Raw genomic sequence first — 21,727 nt, forward strand, 5'->3', positions numbered from 1 at the left:
TTAAATTGATATTACAAATTAAAAATTCCTGTTAATAAACACTTAGATTTGCTTATACCATTTAAATTCAATTATTTATCAAGTTCAACAATCAGGGCAATTAGGAAAATATATATGAGTTTTATAAAACTAATGGAATTTGTTATTAAAAATTCGACGATTTATTTTATCGAATTCCCAAAAAATAGTTTTTGCTCCGCAATAAGCTTCCGTAGTTGACAAATCCGGTTTAAATTTCACGATATTTTTTTTATCCCAACTTAAAATGGAGAAAAAAAGCACCTTTGTTCCATTATTCAAGGCTGAAAAATGATACCCATGTCAATTTTCATCCCGTACCAATATTCCTCGTTAAACCTCCCTATCATATATTACTTTAAATATTTAGACATGTGTCAGTAAAATTACGGAAGCCCATTTAGGACCTATCAAAAAATATTTTTGAATTCGTAATAACGATTTTTAGAATTCGTTATAACGAATTTAATTTGTTATAACAGATTTATTGAATTCGTTATTACGAATTTAATTTGCTATAACAGATATAACGAATATAAATAGAAAAACGAATATAACGAAGATATAACGAATTTAATCTGTTATTACAGATTTGTTGAATTCGTTATAACCAATTCAAGGAATTTGGTTATACGAATTCAACAAATCTGTTATAACGGATTAAATTTGTTATAATGAATTCAACAAATTTGTAATAACAGATTAAATTCGTTATAACGAATTCAATAAATCTGTAATAACAGATTAAATTCGTTATAACGAATTCAATGAATCTGTTATAACAAATTAAATTCCTTATAACGAATTCAATAAACCTGTTATAACAAATTAAATTCGTTATAACGAATTCTACAAATCGTTATTACGAATTCAAAAATATTTTTGATAGGTCCTAAATGGGCTTCCGTATGAAATCAATATAAATGCAATTTTTAACTCTTTTATCTCAATAATGGTAAGAAAAAATAAAAAAGAAAAAAAGCCGTGTTAATGAAATTCAACTTCAATATTCAGCTTTCTGTTGAAAAATATTGATTTCCACATCATTGATTCAATAAATGCAGAAGCTATATTTAACTTTAAAAATATAATAATCCTCAATTTATTATAGATTCTCTAGAGTGGAAAAGAGATTTTGAGAAGACATTGGATTATTACGGGTTTTGACACTAAAAAGACAATTAAATGGCAGGAAGAGAGTGTAAGTTTAAGATATATGATTTATTTTTGAAAGAGCATTTGCAATTATTTCTTTTTTAAGGGGTATAATTTCTATAAAAAGCAAATTTTTGATTTTATACATACGAGGGGATATTCAAGTTCGTGGACTGAGGCTATAAAATTAGTTCTATTTGTCTGAGCTTACAAAATTTATAAGGAACATAAAAAAACAAAAAATAAAGAAATGTTGAAAATTCTAGCTTGATACGTTCATTATTTCCCAAATTATTATAAAATAAAACTAAAATTATAAAATTATATGATGACCCGGCGTCGTCGCCGCTTTGTTTCATGGCTTCCGACAACGTCATTATTGTTCAATGCCCGCTTCTTCTACCTCGTGCCCTTCTTTTGATGAGATTCCCCAGAGCTGAGTAAGGACTTCAACCCGTCTTATTTTTATGACTTTTCAATGTCATGAACAGAAGCTTTCAGTGCATATAGGTAGAGCGTTCGCTTCGTGATCGGGAGGCCCGGGTTCGATTCTCGATCGCGGCGCCGCGTCATACCTAAGACGTAAACAAAGGTAGTGACTGTTCCTTCGCCAAGCGCTCGGCACTAGAAGTGAAAGTCACGGGTCTTTCGGATATGACCTTAAAAACGTAGGTCCCGTGTCACGGTAGGCGTTGGCACGATAAAGAACCCTCACTGCTCAATGGCCCCGAGTGCCGAGTATAGGTCTAAATTTGAAGTCCTTCACCGCATCGGCGACGTCTCCATATGAGTGAAAAATTCTCAAGAGAGACGTTAAACAATATACAATCAATCAATCAATCAATGCATATATTATTGCAAATGGATTTAAACAATGGTAGAGATCCTGCTTGATTGTGCCAGCATATTTTATTTTTTTTTTGGAGGTCTATACACACGTAGCTAAAACAGTAAAACACATGATCAACGTCATTTTTTGACGTAATAGATTTTTCAAACCTTGTCTCAAATCGACATTAACTTTGCATCCCTTTTCTCTCTAAATCTACTTTGGCATTAATAACAAGCAATATAGATGTATATCATTTCTCCGTAGCCAGTTCAAACATTTCCTAGGTGTATACCAGTTTTTCCAGGGGCAAAACTTTTTAGAATGTTGAAAAGGAAACCCCTTCCCCCTTTTGACGTCAATTTCAATGCAATATTTGTTTCGATACCCCATGTAAAATTTACAATAACATTTCATAGAACTTCAAGAATTAGGTAAAAATTTCATATTTTATGAGACAATTGTGTCCCAACACATTCCTGAATTAACGGGATTTTAGGATGTCAAATGTTCATATACTGAAAGGAAAATGTTGACCACATGACCGAAAATTACGAAAATTGGTTGGAAGATAAATTTTGTTACTGTGCACCAAAATCAGTATTCAGAATTACTCAACCGTAAAATATATGACGTCACGTAGGTAAAACGCTAAAAACCCCAAAATACTTGCAATTTGATAACGACGAGCTTATAAACAGATCTTGTTGCATTATTTGATGCCTTTGAGGTATGCACATCGTTTTTCAATTGCATTTAGTGCAATCTTGGCACCGTATACACAAGTTCAATAGGGTCTAGTTTTCGAATTGCCTAATTAATGAAAAGGGCAACAACGGTTTTACTAAGCAGTTTCATGTAATTTTCCCCCATAAATCTTGCTACCAGTTGTCAGAGATAGGGATGTGCGATTTTATCGGTATACCGGTATATCGCGATTTTTTGTTGCGTGATACGTTTAGTGATACGGAGACCTTAGGCTAAATACCGGTTTTTAGGTACATATTATAAAGTCCAGAAATTATTCATTTATCTGTTCAATCTTTCAAATTACATTTGCAGAAAATATAAAAAATGTTGTAAAAAGTGAAAAAGAACGGCATCTTACCGTCCAAACATAATTGATTTTATATACATAAAAATTTCAAGAACGTAAAATTTTGTTTTTCAAGCATATTTTTTTTTAGAAAAATAACGACTTTTCATATAAAAACATTGTAAAAACTGCTTTAAAAAATATCATGATATTATCATGATATTGTGGGAAAAAATCGTGATATATCGTGATACGAAATTTTTGGCGATACCCATCCCTAGTCAGAGAGGGTCTGGAATGGTTTTCAATCAACCGTGAAAATGACGTTAACGCGAAGCAGAGCCATGTTACGAGCAGGTTATTCGTCCTGCCATCTCTTCAATCGCCACCCTACTACCACAAAAACAGCCATTTATACAGACTCTGAAGACGATTATAATCATTACTTTCATATATGTAGGCAATTTGAAAGAAAACAATACCGCAATTTAGTTTTTTGAGCCAGTCAACTGTTGTATTCCACTCACTGGCGCATGCGCATGCCATTTGATTGATTTATTTTTTTTTTGCTTGGTTACCCATGCAAATATAGCCAGGGTTTGAAAGATAAACACTCTAATGAAATTCCATGCTAAGGGGAAATAAGGCTCTGACAGATGCACGGTAGAGACATTGAAGATAATGAGAGTTTTCGATTTTCACTTTTGGGGGGTATAGTCATTTGAGCTTCAATAACTTATGAATCATTATGCAAAATCAAATGGGAACTTGGTTTTATCTTTTTGAAAGATGCTTTTAAAAGTTAGATTTGAAAACGCAACATAGTTTAAGAAAAACAAAACCAATTAACCTCAAAAGTTTACTCTGCGTTTCTTTTTCCTTCCAGTATATAAAAATAGTTTATCTTAGTTACACTTAGGTAAAAAAAAACCTCGTTTTCGAGGTTGTGCCGCCCGGACATACCATTATTTAAAAAAATTACTAGTTTATTTAAAAATAAAACTTATGGATTGTGTCTTTTTCAATAGATAGAAAAGATAATGATAAATAAATGTTTCAAACTTCATTGATGTACCTCAAGAGGTTTTAATTTTACAGCCTCAGTCCACAAAGTTTTTGATAACTCCTCATATATATTTTATCAAAAAATAATTTATTTTATCATACTAGAATTACAGCATATTAACTTTTTTCTTTATCTCTATATAAAGAAATTTTTAAAAGCATATCAATATATGAGGTTCGTTCAATAAGTAATGCAAAATGTTATCTAAACATAAAAAAGTACATGATACACATTCTTACTATTTTCAAAGTACATTGTATGTGGCAGCATAAATAAAAAATGAACGTACAGGTATGACGGTCCTTATGCGGTGCACACAAGGGAGTTCACAGGAGTAAACATGTAGTGATGCATACATAGGAAAAGTAACTCAAAATGTTCGTTAACATTACGAATATCTTAGGTCTTTGTACCCATGAACAGAATACCTCAGCATACTTATTTTTAGGGATGCCCTAAAGACCCTGATGAATATAATTTCCCCGGGTATATCTGATATTGTGCAATCTTCCTTTGGTTATTTTCATGCTTTTTGGGAGTAAAAAGTCTTACAATTGCTAAGATATGGATGTTGAGTAAACTATGTATACTTGTTTTTCTTCAAAATCATATTTATTTCTCCACGTTTATTTAAGGGCTCATTGCCAAGTACAGGAAAATTACCCTGAGGACCGGTGTTTGGACATCCTTTGCAGGAATTCTATTTAACTTTCCTAAGTACAATTTAACATGCAAGTTTTGCTAGTCCTTCATTTGGATGCATGTACATGTTTTACTGGACCTCTTGAAATACATAAAAACCAATATAATATGTTTGGAGCCCTTGTTTCTCTTAACCATAATGAATCGACACAATTTGCTGTGATTCCACGGTTTCATTATTGATCTTAGTTTTCGGCTATCAAACATGCATCTATGTTTTTTTCCATCCATATAGGAAGTTAAACAGATTTTCTTTTTGTAAAAATCATTTGTTTTTCAATAGACCTTTGGCACATTAAATGCGTATTCTCTCTAAGGCATTAGTAAGAAAATATAACATCTATCTATTATAAATATTAATAAATGTGTTTTTTATTTGTCTGAATTCCATAGAATGCTGTGATGATAAAATATCTAGTGTCGTCTTGTGTTGTATTTCAGTGTAAATCTAGCATTCTCTGATATCATGTAGCACACAGCTTCGTTATTTTGTGGTGTTCCCACCTTCAATCATAGCTTTGACTGTTATATTTTGACTCTTCTTTTTTTCCTTTTGAATTATTGAATCCATCTGAAAACTATACAGCTTATAAAGATCATTTTCTCCTCATATGAGTATCATACCTTTATAGCACAGTTTCACATACGCCTTATTTTCATTTTTTTGGGCAGAGATCATTTATATACAGTTTTCTGCTCAAAATACAGACCTTGCTTACTTTAAAAGATAATTTATTTACGAGGACAATAGAAAAAAAATATGTGGTTTTCTGTTATGAGGAGCTCTTCAAGGGCTTGCCACAAGCTAAAAAAATGGATGCACGGCTTGATATATATTTTTTGACTGATTTCGATTTGAAATAACATAAATAATAAATCCCTGAATTAAAAAGAAATCGTAGGTTTTCCTTGCTGCTTAGATATGAGATTTTGTTTTGTCTTCTATATAATTCCATACAAAATTTTGCACATTTTTTTAACCTTATAACAAAATCTCATATTATTCTCCCACTTTACGTGGTAAACATTACTCAGGTTACCAATTTAAATGTAAATCTATGAGAAATAATGCTGATTTCTGAAAAAAAAAGTTTGTTTGTGTTATTTATCCTTAAACTAACTTTTCAACTGTTGAAAAAGAAAGTTAAATACTTCTACATTTTACATGATATAGAGTATATTGCATTTTTATTGAACGGCCTTCGTAATGTGTTACCTTTGTGAAATTTAAATTTGCTAGAAACTGTCTGGAATGTAATGTATGAATATTTGGGCAACTATACATTGCACTTCATTTTGTTCGTTAGTACATGCAAAATATTGTACTCGCAAATATTCAAGAAACTAGCGATTATTATAGCTAAAGTTACCTTTCAAGTATTTTAACTATTTTTTCTTTGATTTCTTATTGATCATTCTTATCCAGTTGATGACGTCATCAGGGTGTTAGGAACGATGGCTAAGGATTATGGTAAGTTAAGAAAAGCCATTTTGAATAATGAATAACAAAATAAAATATACAAGTATTTTTTATTTGTTTGATTATTATTTTCATTAAATGGTTTAATAGTAATCAAACTCATCTACTTAAAACAATATTAAGCATACTTTTATTTCATTAAAAGAAAGAACAATGTTCCGGTGTCAGGTACATGTATGTTACGGCGCCTTCATTTCTGTAGTAAAAGGTCGCTTTCTACTATATCATGTATATTACAATAGGTATACGAGAGCTGTTCGAAAATTATTGAGATGTTGTTTGTATTATTCTTTCTAATGAATTTCTTTCGGTGAAAATTTGCATATGCGAATGACAAGCACTAAAAACTAATAAAAGCAAGAAATATTTTACAAATATTTTATTTTTTTTCTCCAATGATATAGCATTGCGTCAAAAGTAGGGGGTACCCGGCGCAGTCACGAAATCAGATCTTGAAAATATGTAACACCAACGTTCTAACTCCCGGTGGAACTATATTAAGAACGAAAGAAAATTATGTATTTAATTTTTCGATTTTATTTTGACTTCATTTCGTGCAAGTTTGATAGAATTTCGACCCGAAATACGGAGATCATTAAAAAAATAAGCGTGGTAAAGAAAATTTGATAACGAATAAGAAATGGATTTTCGCGTCAAGGCGGAGCAGCGAGCATATCTAAAATGTTGCCTAGCTTATGAAAATCTCTTTTTTTTATACGTAACGTTCTGCTAAAACAATAAGATGAGAAAATTATGTGTAAGGGTTTGATTTTAAGTGATTTGTATAATTTTATTACCAGTAATATAAAAACAAAAGCTCCGGAAGACCATCAAATATTAAGGACTTAATAACGTTGACCCCCGTTGCATAAATCAGTACTGAATGATGCCAAGTTAACTTGTATATGATACGTGTATATTTTACACTTGGGTAGCAAAATAGCAATTCTTTTAAAATTATTTTTGTAAAAATCATTTCAGAAAAGAGTAAATGTTTGGATAACAGAGAGAGAAGAGTAAACGCTTCCCGATTGATTCAGATGTAAAAACATATTTGGCTTGCGCGAGTTAAAATGACGTAGCGATGCTGCTCCAGGTTGATAGACATATGCATGTTTAGAATTTCACTGGAACTTATCTAATTATTCTATAAATGAGACATTTTGCAGACTTATTTTATTCGTTATTTATAAAATGTCGAATTTTCCTGAATTTATCTTTGTCCTTTATGAAGTAAAAGTGAATGTCTCAATAATTTCCGAACGGTCCTCGTATCAAATGTAGGTTTTATTTATTCATACACCCCATGGTAGTAAAATACATAATTACAAATACATATATATGCCATTTAGCTGGTTTTGTCAGTTGGTGTAAAATTATATGCGATCTACGTTCTACGAGCTTCAAACCAGCAACATCGTATGGTAGAGAACAGTCCCTCTCAAAACTTTACCATAGCTAACTATAGTAAATTATAGTGTACTCTGGGTAAAAAAAGTTTGATACTTTCATTTTCTTTCAATTTCATTTCTAAAACTTTTGTCAAGATTTTTAAAGCTTAAATTTCCTATAATTCTATGACTTTGATATATGAACTTTTTAATTAATATCTGGTTTTTAGTGTCTTTTATTAGAACATTTTTGGTGAAAATCAATTCGTTAGTTTTCCCCTATGACCACCACTACGAAGATCCCTTACCTCACTATTTTATGGTTAAAATCTTCATATTTCAATGTTTTTTGTGTCAACGTAATTAAAATGGCAAAATTTAAAGAAAATAATTTGCATTCTGTTAAGGAAAAACAAAACATATATGAAATTAAGAAACTCCGATCCTTAGGTCCTGAAAATCAAGCATTGACCAATTGAAATGCTCACAATATTGTCTATGAATTCTTAAAGCGAAGTGTTTTGTCCACAATAATTTTCCAGACATTATTTTAAATGTTAATCATATTATATAGGAAAAAATTAGTCAATCTGAAATTAATTTTTAATTTTCAGGAAATGCAAATTAAACACCTACTACATATGTATGCATTTTCAAATTAAAAATTGATCAACAAATACATTTTACACGTAAAATTCACAGGTATACAGGCTTTTGAAGATAATGTACAATCTGTATACATGTAAGGTACTTTGATTTCATTCATTTACATCGATTATTTTACAATGCATATAGTATAAAGATTTCCCTATTATTGCAAAACACCATTTATCACTTTAAACATCGATATATATGGTTAGATAAAAATAAACCCCAACTTCTTTAAATATGTAATTTTTAATTTCTTTTATGGGGTAAAAATTTTTATTTTTATATGACCTTTCACAAAACTTCAAAGAACCTTGGAACTCATTGAAAGGTATAAAATGAAAATTGTTGCACGCATTTAAAGATTTAATCTTTAAGCTTTATTTTGAGACGTTTTGAATTAAATTCTAAATAAAAGAGTTATCCTTCATGGCTGAGTATCGGAGTTCCTTAATTTAAACTCATTTCTTTTTAAACAGGATAGTCTTTTGACAATTATTAATTATTAATTATCTGATAATAATGGATTTACCTTGTTCTTTAACTTTTTATAACTTACTGAACTGCGACGCAACATACACTTAATGTTCACGTCAGAAAAAAAATGACGTTACCTATTCCCCGCAAGCACTTTATGGCGCAGTACAAGTTTCTTTAATGTTAAGCGTACAAAAAAGATATAATATTCAAATAAGATGATAACTTGTGTTATTTCATAAGATTTTAGCAAGTATAAAAAGAAGGGAATTCAAATTAAATTGAAGATTAAATTTACTTTCAAAAGTGCGTGAAAAATGCGTTATTGCGGGGAAACAATTTTGCGTCAAAATTAAAAAAAATGGTATATGACTGGCTGACTGCGGGGAAGAGAGTTTGAATACATGGGACAACTTACATATTGAACAATCTCTAACCTATTAATGTACTCTTTAAAAATGCATAATAGGAACAACACCTAAAAATGTAAGATAGTTTTGTCATACATTTTTTTTTTTAGATGAATATGTTTCATTCGAGTAAAATGCGTTATCTTTTAATGCAATTGTTCACAGTACAGGTTTTCTACAAATCTCAAAGACAAAGAAAACTTGATTTTGCAAAATGCTGAAAAATGATAAGTTTTCATTTGTTGATTTCTGACGTAATTTCTCTATGCACAAAAGTGCTATCAAAAGCCTAGGTTCTCGATATTTTTATTCTGGTTTTATCTATTTGAGAATAAACGCTACTTAAAAATACTGAATCTGAATGTTGCATATCACAAAAAGGGAAATTGGGCGAATAAAAAGGTGTGCCACAGACTACAATTGCAAGATATTGATATGCTACACACAGCACCATATATATTCTACAAAACACTAACCATAAGCATGGAACGCCCAATGTTCTCCAAAAATATTGCAGACCACGCCTGAAATCAGCAGCCCAGGATCGCTTCAGTGGATTACGCATTCTTCATGAATGTTTAACAATGACAATATCTTCAGGATTATCTTTCCCTGCACTCCACAGAACATTTAACATGACCGTTTGCATTCAATAACGGAATGCTGTAATTATTGCCAGAGAATTATTCATGCCATTGTTCTGACGGCGCAGCACCACAAATATCGACTTCAAAGAACTTAAATCAACAGATTATGATAAGAGCACCCCCGCTTAGCATTTTCTTTTAGCTACTAATCAAGAATATTTATGGCATAGCCGTCGTTACTTTAAGAGTGCAAAAGCTTTGTAATGAACACTTTACAGAAAACTGCCTCCAGGACGTTGATTGATTTGGTGGTAGTAGTGTAATGATATGAAAAACAGTATTACATAAAATAAGATTGATCTGATTCATATTTAAAGGATATGGCTTGAAAAAAGGTACGCTAACAATGTTCTACCTGCACACACCTTTCCAATAATACAGCATCCTGGAGCCGTATTTCAATCTGACAATACACAGCCACATATGCCTCGTTTGACAATCACATTCTTGCAAAGCAGCAGCAACCTGTTTCAGTCAGGGTCATCTAAATTTCAATATGTAAAACCAACTGAGCATGTATTGGACAGAATGGATTGCCATGATTTTCCAAAGACAATCGGATCGCCATACCAAAGCTCTATATTTTGAGTGGAAGAGCATTCTTATACATTTTTATTACACACATTTGCTTCCAATAGATGCCGTTTAATGCTTTCATTTGTGTCTGCAGGGAGCATACCATATATTGATCTTTAATGACTTTGAAGTGTCCATAATTTCAAAATTCTATAGTAATTATGACATTCAGATCGTACATTTATTGTTAACAACACTTTCTTTAATTGTCAGTACGTAATATGCGTAATTTTAATAAATAATTTTAATATTCAATGTGTCACTTAAATTCTACTATGCATTTCTTTATTTTTCTTAAAAGAATAGATTCTGAATATGTTCCTGTCATCTTCGTGCGTTTTAACCCTTTATTTAATATCAAACAAATTGCAGCGTTTGATTTCGTTGTAGTAGAAACCAGCTATTTGGAAATACATGTATTTATAAGGAGTCTCCATGCTCTACGTACCGTATAGGACATTTTCATATTTACGGATAAAAGGTCAAATATTTTGATGTCATCCGAGGCTCTCAATTTCCATGAAAAAAATAAAACTTTCCAAAATATTTCAATCCCATGGTTTAATTTTCGTGATTTTGAAACATTGGAATCTTTGTTTTATTTCAGTTATTCTCTAAATATTTAGCTAAATTTGAATTGTATATTTTTTTTTAAATCTTGTTATTGACATACAAATAAAAGGATCAAATGTATAGGCAGCGTAACACATTTGTTAAAAAAAATTATGTTTTTTTTTCAAATGCATATTACAATGTGGAATGTCTCATAGTAGTCTGAATTGCTATATTTCAAGTTATGTAAGCGATAAAATGTGTAGTCCATTTTCTTCCATGTTAAATATAAAAGATAACAAATCTTACAACAAAATAATCCAAGTTTCAAACCATTTAAATTTGAAGAAAAATAGGCCTGTTTTGTGCTACCTCAAAATAACATCAATGACCTATGAAGTTTGGATTGGTGCTAATAAAATTCATTCTTTTGTAGATGGATGGAACATTTTTCATTGCATATACAACACAAAACTAAACCACGACGATTCGGTGAAAGATGTTTATGATACCTATATTATCTTCGTTGTAAACAAATATAAATATGGAAAAATAAAGAATGCGTATAAAAAACATGCCGAGCTTACGCTGATCGAAAAGCTTTCAAGCCTATATCCGCACAATAGACCAATGCATGTGGACGTTTACATGAACAATAGTCCATGCAGAGATTGTGCTTTGGAACTTTTGGAATTCCTTGAGGCATCTCGACAAACACAAATAACAGTTTATTTCGCAAATCTTTATAATATTAGGAGAAAATCCTGCATCATTTCTATGGAGAAGCATGTCAAGAAAGTAGAGAAAAATGATGATGACCAAAATTCTGAAGGTTTAAGAAGGCTGATGGATCACAAACGCTGCAAATTGCTGCCATTCAATCTACCCGCATGGACGGAGTTGTATGACATCTTTGGTGTTCAAGATCCAGAATTTGAACTTAACGTAGACTACACATTGATGAAAGCGGGCAAAGATAGAAGCCGAGAAAAAGAAGATTTACTTCTTCTGGAAGATTTGGATTACATTTATCTGCAAGAGATTTGTAAGCATGATGATGTTAGAGTATACTGATAAATTGTAAGTTGTCAGTTCTAAAATAACGTCTGTTTGTCCTCTCTCGATTCAGGAGGAAAATATTTGGTTTGATAAGTAGGTGGAAACGGTTTTTACTCGGAAAATTTCAACATTTATGCTAAATTTTGTTTTATTTTTTTTTCTGGTATGTTTAAAACAATTATTGTTTCCTGGAGGTTAAAAATAGATTGATTTGAGGCGGACCTTTTCAGCCTTTCAGTCGGCATAGGGCAAAGCAAACATTTTTTTATAGGATGAGTTGGGCTCTGATCTAATTTTTATTTGATGTGAAAAGCCTAATTTATAATGGTATCTAGTTCAGAACAGAATCTTCTAGGTTTCTTAAGTACATATCTCGATAATAGAATTGTTTGAGAAAACAATCTTTTAAAACTAGGTAATGGTTCAACCATATATCTCTAAAACTAATGTACAATTTTTACATGTCAACAGGCAAAACTTGTTTGTCTACTCCGCTCCCTATTAATTCAGTTATTGAAACCATTAGTCTAGAATTCCTTGACAAGCAATGAAAATAATGTTTTCAGTTTGATTTTAAAAGTGGCTAGTATATAATAGAATTTTCTATTATTTGTTACAATAAGTTGCAAAGAGTCGAAACTAGAAACAAAAAATAAACAAACAAACAAGAATAGTGGCCCCCCGCTTTCGGTGTCTTACGGTATGCTGTGTCAACTATGAGGGGTGATCAAAAAGTTCTCGAACTTATTGAATAACTTCCATAAAAGAAACAATATTTGGCTTCAGTGTTTATTATATTTTAAACTAGTCCTCTCCGATTCTCATGTACGTCTGCCACCGTTCTGCCCATGCGCGAATCACGTGGGATAGGCGGTCACGTGACCCCCTTCCGTAGCGTTCTGTCACAAAAGCTGCAAGATTTTTCTGAGTTTTATATTTCTCTCCATGTAAGTTAATTTCTGTAACAAGAACATTTTATTTGTCATAAATAGTCAAATCTCGGCAACAGAATGGGTGGATAAGAATATCCTTTTCAAAAATAAGCATGGCGACTATCAAAACCTAAATATTCTTGTTTGGGAGAGATGTTAATTCAAGGTGGATAGAGAATGTCTTCCTCCTTTTTATCATATCTAATATGTTTAAAATCTAAAGTGAATAATATCTTAGGTATTTGATAATCATATTATTGTTAAAATGTTCAACTATTTTTCAGAGTGTAAAATGGACGTCTTTGATAGCAAATTACTGAATTCAAAATACGTCTCTTTTCAATTTTGCTTTAACCGGACAACAAAACAAGAATTATTTTTAACCATCTGCCTTCCTTCTCTAAAATGATCAATCCAATCATTGATTAAGTTTATAGGAAGTCATTTGTCATAATAAACTGTGTACAAATAATTATACCCTACTTTCTAAGATATACCATAAATTTTACAGTCCTTCGTTGAACGAGTACGACTGAGACACCCATTTTTCGTCACAAGTGACCTGCATAGTGACGCCATTTTCACATTGTGACGTCACAAACAAGGAGCATGTTCAGCATATACTATTTATAGAACTTGTGTATATTGTAGTTTAATGAAGAGACTTACTTTTACATTCGACAGCTGACTTCACCAATTTAGTAATTGGAATTTGCCTCTGTTTAAATTGTAGAAGTCAGAAGTCGAAGGATATAGAGATAGTTTGCGAACTTTTTTATCACCCCTCGTGTGTGTGTGTGTATATATATATATGTATATATATATATATATATATATATATATATATATATATATATATATATGATTGCGCCCATGGGAAAAGGGCCCTTATGGCAATTTTTATGCATTTTGACTTTTTCACGGATTTTGATAGAGTAAAGTTTGAAGTTGTCAAATATGAAATTTTATGGTCCTATCTCTACTGTAAGTAGGTTTTTTCTTCATTTTTATCAAAGATACTTTAAGAGGTTCATAATGACGTCATGTTTTTCAACAACGTCAAATGTTTTCAGAGTGAACGTAAAATGATTTTCTTCTGTAATTTTACTTTGGTAATTCACAGTTGTGTAATATTTATTTTTACCCATTCACATTATCTTTATCTAATTGTCTCTTTTAATAATTAATAATTATTCAATAGCTATATATATATATTACCGATTCATTAGTGGTGTATAGTATTATGAGTGAGTGTTTTACATTTCACTTTTCTATGACACCAGGGGAAGACCTGAACAGCGGGCGACATCCATTCAGTTTTTTTTAAACAATTATTTTCTCAAACAAAATATTTACATCTAGTAATCCATGCAAGAGTCATTTGAGAAGCCTGACTGTAGAATTCATTAGAAAATTATTTTAATTTAAAGCATTGTTCTCGATAGGAAGAGCATAAAACGATTTGTCTTAAATTACAATATATGTGAAAAATTAACTTTTAAAAAATATATCTAGAGCAACAAAACGCTACCTAAATGAAGTGAAAATTTATTAGATTGTTATTTTTTTTTCTAAATTTCATATAAAGACAAAAAAAAGTGAAGCGTGGTAACATGTTATTACGATATATACATTAGTCAGTAAATGAAACGGAAATTCGGTTAATTCTAGGGCTGTATCAATATATCGATATGTATCGATACTCAAGAAAAATATCGTATCGAAAAGTAACTTCCAATACGTATCATTATTCAAATTCTGTTTAAAAGATTGGATTTTCAATCACCAAAGATTATATTTCACTTTTTTTGAATTAAAACCTTCAATAATTACATAATTTCTAAGGAAATAACACACTTTTTATAAATATTACAAAATACAAAGAGAATTTTTTTTTAACATGTTGATTTTACTGTCATAAAAAATTTTAATTGAATTGTTTTTTTTAAAGACAATGAGACAAAAACTTTAAAATGTGTAATAAAACACCTAATTGTTATGAAATGTATGCATTAAAATGATTTAGAAGCCTTTTCTGATGAACTTGTTTCGGAATCCAATATATTGCATTTCGCTTTAAAAAATATTGTATCGTATCGTATCGAAACTTTTGGCTCAATACACAGGGCTAAAAATGACACTGCTGTTTGAAAAATATAAAGGATACACGAAATATGTTTCAGCCTTACAGTAAAAATATTTTGATATTTGCCGATCAAAAAGATGAGACATTTTATAAACAAAGGAATGAATTATAATTCACACACATTTACACAATAAATAGACCCAGGATTTATATTGGTGGGATTATGTGTGTGTTGGTGAGGGGGGGGGGGTAAAATTCTAAATGGCAGAAACTTTTAATTCTTGTGAACACGAGCCAGTTAAAATAAATAAATATTTTTTGTTACTTCCAAAGTTTTAGGTGCACACCCAGTACCATTAACCCTACAACATGTAATTTCACTTTTTTATTTAGGTTTGAAATAATACTGCATAATATTCTTCATTTTATATTTGTACCTTTGTTTCTGAGCATTGCCATTTTCAAAATCGCACAGCGATCATGAGCACTATGAGCCTGGAACCGAATAGTTACTTATAAATTCAGTCTTGTTTATCATGTATATAATGACACCTTAGAATAACAGAATCTGGTTTTATTTTATGAAATGGATGGTTTTAGAAGCATATTAATAGAATTAAATTAAAGATGACATTTGCAAATTTTTTTAAAGAATTTCGAACAAAGTGGTTCGTCCATTTTTTCCTCATTAATTTATAAAAAGAAACATCCAGTAGACAAATCAATATACAGTGGAGCCTCATTTATCCAGATGCTTTGGTTCCCAGTCAATTTGTTCGGATATGTGAAGCGTCAATTTAGCAAAAGTTTAAGCAGTATGCACCAATGAATCAATGTTTACATGTGATCGACGCGATCGCGATGTATATTGAGAGTGGTGGAGCGGATCACAAAAAAGGAAGGCAATTTTCCTTTGCAATATTTTAACAATATACCCCTGTCTAACATGTATCCTAAATCTGGTATGAATATGTAAATATAAAATTTATTTTTCCAGAGTACATAGGTTTATTATCCTATCAGATAAACACCAAGTGTCGACAGCTTCTATACATTGTACATGGTGCATGATGTCGGAAAACTGTATTGGTATCAGAGACGTATAATAGATATGTTTGTTAAGAATTCAAACCAGTTCTAAATGTTTTTATTCATATCTATTAAAATAAGTGGATTAAAAGATTTAGATATTGATTAAATTAATTTATAAATGAAAACAAATTCCACATGTTGGAAACAGCGATAGAAACTCTGGATGCGTCAAACGTCAAAACACGTGGTTGAAATAAAATCTGCGTCGAAGTTCACCGTCTGCAACGTCACATCTTTGTGACGTTATTTCTCTGTTTTAGCAAAAATGCCATAAGGCCCTTTTGTCATGGGCGCAATCATATATATATATATATATATATATATATATATATATATATATATATATATATATATATATATATATATATATATATATATATATACTGAGCAAAATAAGTTTAGCAATTGCTTTTCCGTTTGTATAATTTTGAAATATTTTTCTTAATTGTTTTATTATGCTTTTTCTTAAAAACAATAGAGATAAAGATAACAAAAGACAGAGTTCTTTTTTTAATTTGGTACGCAGAAACCGCTTCATCTAACGTTGTGACAATTCAATAAAACAAAAGGTTACGCTCGAACGCACATGGCCCGGGAACATTTTTTTAGTAGAAAAACATTCTGAACATGCTTGGAAAAGAAAACCGGTGAAAAACTGCAAAAACGTCTAATGAAAAAAAAACCAGGACTTTCCGAAAATGAACGTTAAAGGACTATAGGGATGCTTACAATTAGTTGCTTATAAAAAGATGTCGCTGAACACTTTTGCTTGCATCAGTCCACCAAATGTCGACTATCGAACTGATTCCGAACGACTGAACACGTAATCAATCGCCAGCGCTTAGAACGTCCACGAAAAACGACGGTTAGCAATGATCGTTTAACTGTTACAACGTCGAGACGTTACAGTTTTATGGCTGCCCCTTAAGTTGCAGAAGAGCTATGCCGTTTTACTGGAGTGAGGTTATGCAGACAATTTGTAGGAAACAGGCTACGTTCAGCCACTTTCGAGCTCAAAGACCTCTCAAAGCAGTATCACTTACTCAACGTCATCAACAATCACGCATCGCAGGGGCAAACACAAATCGTCTTGGATTCAACAAAAAATATTACCTTTTCTTTGTTATACGAAGAAAATTTAACATTTCAAATGCATTATAAATTATTGGTCTACTTTTTTCTACTTGATATATTAAATACCTTTAATTGCTAAACTTATTTTGCTCAGTATATATGTATATATATATATATATATATATATATATATATATATATATATATATATATATCTGTGTGTGTGTGTGTGTGAGGGTTTGTGTGTGAGTGGGTGAGGGTGTGTGTGTGAGGGTGAGGGAGGGTGTGAGGGTGAGGGAGGGTGTGAGGGTGAGGGTGTGTGTGTGAAGGTGAGAGAGAGGGTGTGTGTGTGTGTGTACTATTCAATCTATCCAATTCAATGGGCTCCTTGCACAATATGTGAGCACTAGCCGGAAATATCCTGGGATATTTTATCCCGAATTCCTGTCATAATTTAGGAACTAAATAAAGAATAATAATTAATTGAGGTTCAAACATCTTACTGTCTTAGGGTAACTGGGTAAAATGCTGTATTGATGTGAATGATTTAATGTGACATTTGAAGTGTGGTTATTAATGAGCTGCATGTTTTATTCGACGTCTTTTTAGATATACATGTAACAATTAAGACATTCTTTTCTAAATATTGATTTTACTCAAAATTACAAAAATCAATATATTCATTCCATTGCTAAATTGAACATTATCATGTATTTTTACATTTTATTTTAGATGACGCCTTCGAAGAGTCTTTCAGACAGCTAAAAATCAGTAAGAAATCAAGTCACGTTTATTTGAAAAAATATAATATAAATAAACTTTAACAAATTTATTCCTGTATATTTTTTTCAGTCATTCTTTTGAAAATTTTGTTTAATATAATTTCACTCTAATGAAATATGATTCAAATACATTTGTATCATGATCAGTAATGGATACAAACTCACCTACAAATGCTCCTTAATTATATAGGGACTATGAATTTCGGTATTCGTCCATATAGTACAAAAAAGGTTTCCTTTCATAAATCAAACTTTCTGTTTTTTCTTTTCCTGTATAAAAAGTATGGTACGTTTAAAGTCTTTATCTTACTGCCTTTGGAAAGTTGACCAATTGCCCTGATAGGTTACAGACACACACTGATTTTTTTTTTACAAGTTTAAATGATCCCTTTATGAGTATAAGTCTTGTGTAACAGTAGCATACTGGCTTATGTGAAATATAAAGATTATTTATATATTTCTCAAAATCAGCCGCCACAAAGAAAGAGTCCGCCAGAATAATGTTTACTTGACAATTTAAAGTTAAAGCGTTAATTCATGAATTGACCGCAGTAAAAGACAGAGTCGGATTCTCTTATATACTATTTATCATAACCTGTACGGGGTTTGGCTGGAATCAGTGGGATGGAAATATAATTGTAGAATATGCTTTTGTTATACTGACAAATTCACAATCCCATATGCTTTCTACCCTCATGGACTATTTATGGGAAATAAATGAAGGAAAACAATGATATGTATCTCATATAATACATTTTCGCAATATTTTGTTGTCTAGTTCTAAATTATATTAGATTCAATAAAAAAAGACAACCCTGCATACCAATGACAAGTAAAAAAAAAACTTATACTCATAAAATGTACGTAATTCAGTATACATCATTGTTCATTAATCGAAATCGTAATTATTTCGATTTGTCACCAGAAGTACTTTCGATTTTACTTCACGTTAATTCTGCGGATTGCTAGTCAAAACAGAAAATTTATTTAATTTCAAAGTGGAAAACTAGTTTTGTTTCGTCAGATTTTTTGTATTCAATTACTAAATGTTAAGTTGAACGACATATTTGTTTCCTGTTTCGATTTTGAAAACGTTGAAATTTATCGCTTATACGAAAGATAACATTTTTTGTTTTATGCGTAAGTCGTATCGCAAATGATGAGCATTTTATTGTTCCGTATATATGGTTCGATAATGTTGAAAGCCTGAAATTTTGATTAAACAATTTATTTCCAATTGAGGTTTCAGCGGCGAGAATTTTTCGGCGCTAAGTCAAAAGTATCTCGGCATGAACCTCTACATTGTAGTAAACTGGAGTACATGTAACTAGGGTCAACGTTACTTGACCACAGAAATTTTCTGGGCTCCGTGGCCCCCTGATCATTAAATGATTTTGTTCAGTCTTTTTTTTTAGCTCCTTCACAGTTTCCTTTCTCCTTCCATTCCAATAACAATTTTTTTTGACTGAATGAAATTTAATATAAAATATATATTAAAACTTCTTTATTTTGATGAGCTTTTATTGTTGAACAAATGTGTTCCTTTCAGCTTATAAAAAGACAATTTTCATGATTACTTTTTCTTTATTTTTACAGATGGAACGCATGTACGACTAGTTGAACACATGAGTACCAAGGGTATTTATTACATATATGTCAAATTGAAAATAAATTTCTTTGTGATAATACAGTAAATACTGTTTATTTCTTTGAGATAAGTCATGTTTAAGACACAGGGATGTAGCATTTGGGTGTGGGGGGCAGGTGGTGCTTCCCCGAAGCATTTTTCCAGACATAAGTTTTAACTATATAAATTTTCATTGAAAGTCTGGTTACCCCCTACCCCCACCAACCTCTAGTTGGAGTGTTGTCAAATAAGGGTAATATACGGAGGGAAAATTTTGGTACTGAAAGAAGATGGGAAAAGAATTTTTGAGTTTTAACAATATCCCTTTTTATACGCCCGTCTTAATACGGGACGTATTATGTTATAGGATGCATGTCCGTCCGTCCGTCTTGATAGCTGTCCGTCTGACTAGCTGTTAAAATTCGTGTCTGGTTCATAACTTGAATACTATTAGGCCTTTGATTATCAAACTTTTCAAACTGCTTCTTCTTGGGTAGACGGTGTGTTGCGCACAAAATGTAGGTCACTCTGACCTTTAATGCTATGGCCAAATATGGAAAACTCCTCTCCGGCTCCTAATGTTTACTAGAAAACTATTAGATGTAGAGTTTTTAAACTTAGCAAAAGTATATATCTACGGTAGAAGGCGTGTCGCAGCCTATTTCAAGGTCACTGTGACCTTTAGTTTTAGAGATTTTTTTAATACTAAGACTTTTAAATTTTTAATTAAATTATTCCTAAGAAATGTAAAAATATAGTTGTATCCTTATTTTAAAAAAAATGTTAAATTAAGGTAGGACTCTTCTCATATTACTTGTATTTAAAAATTAATGAAATTTTCAAAGAATCAAGAGGACAATACCAGTAAGTGATAGTAGCAGTGAGATTAAATTTGAATGTTTTATTAGAGGCAAGGTCAAGTCAAGGTCATTATCTATATCCTTGACATTAAGAATAAAAAATATGGTGCTAATCATGTGTCTATTTCAAAATTTAAAGATTGATTTAACTCCCTTATACCTAAATACGAGGGCCGTTCAAAAATTACGCGGAATTGTTGCATATTTTGGATCTATGTTTGCGATATCTCGAGCATCACACGCAATTTAACAAAAGTGTGGTGCGCCGTTAATTCAGGAGACATCATTTTCACAGTCATTTTCACGGCATTCGCATAAGAGAAAAATCACTATTTTTTGCTAGTACATAATAATTATAGCACATATTAAAGAAACATTCGAGAAAATTGTCGAAAAATATCGCAAATTATCGAAAAATGATGAGTTTAATTTTGGATTCCGCATGCTTTTGCTTCAAGTTTTTGTCCTGCTCCGTACCTCTTAATCAGAGATATCAAAATAGCAATAATTTTCGTAAAATGTTTTTTAAAATACATACATTTTGCCCAAAATTTATTGGAATCTTCAAGATACATATTCTGTGAAATTTCATAACTATATGACGTCTGTAAGAGTAAATAATAACACAGTCCGAGTAATTTTTGAACGACCTGTATAAAATACATCCAAGCAAATATACTTTGAATGTTTCAAACGAGAGAAAAATCCTACCTTAAAGCTGACATGAATTCTTAAAAACGCACCGTTTTCATCTATGTACGACTTGTTTCATACCAACTATAGCCGTATTCCGCCATATCTCTTTCAGATACCTTGTCTCATTGTAACGATGTATACCCCAATACGCTCGTTACACTTGAATAATTTTTTGGATTGAGTATCGACTTGTGCACATCTCCGATGGTAAAGCATTTGAGAACACATGAGGTGATCAAGACATTTCAAAAACAAAATAAACAACATAATAATCATATTTTTGAATGATTATTGATTTGAATCAAAAGAAAAAATGCAAGTTTGGAAGAGAAATTTAGATGTATGAGTACGTATTTTTACAATGCGCCAATTCATGCAGAATAAACTTGAAATAAAAAGCAGTAAAATTTGCAAACACATTTTGAAATTATATCATTTGAATGAAGCAAAACAACCAACGTCTTTGATTTGCAGGTCCTGTGCAATTGATGCATATCGAGAAAACGCCTCTAACGCTCTAAACGTACCCATA

General features: G+C 31.2%; 1 protein-coding gene across 1 annotated transcript; it reads left to right on the plus strand.

The window, feature by feature from the left end:
- Positions 1-6,236: 6,236 nt before the first annotated feature.
- Positions 6,237-12,113, plus strand: LOC134246714 (uncharacterized). Its single transcript, XM_062729076.1, has 2 exons — positions 6,237-6,277; positions 11,424-12,113. Exons 1-2 carry the CDS (start codon positions 6,262-6,264, stop codon positions 12,059-12,061), a joined length of 654 nt encoding a protein of 217 aa, XP_062585060.1. The 5' UTR covers positions 6,237-6,261; the 3' UTR covers positions 12,062-12,113.
- Positions 12,114-21,727: the final 9,614 nt, after the last annotated feature.

This window comes from Saccostrea cucullata, unplaced genomic scaffold (genome assembly GCF_032062105.1).
Source record: "Saccostrea cucullata isolate Sc308-1 unplaced genomic scaffold, CSIRO_AGI_Scuc_v1 ctg2221, whole genome shotgun sequence".
Classification (NCBI taxonomy): domain Eukaryota; kingdom Metazoa; phylum Mollusca; class Bivalvia; order Ostreida; family Ostreidae; genus Saccostrea; species Saccostrea cuccullata.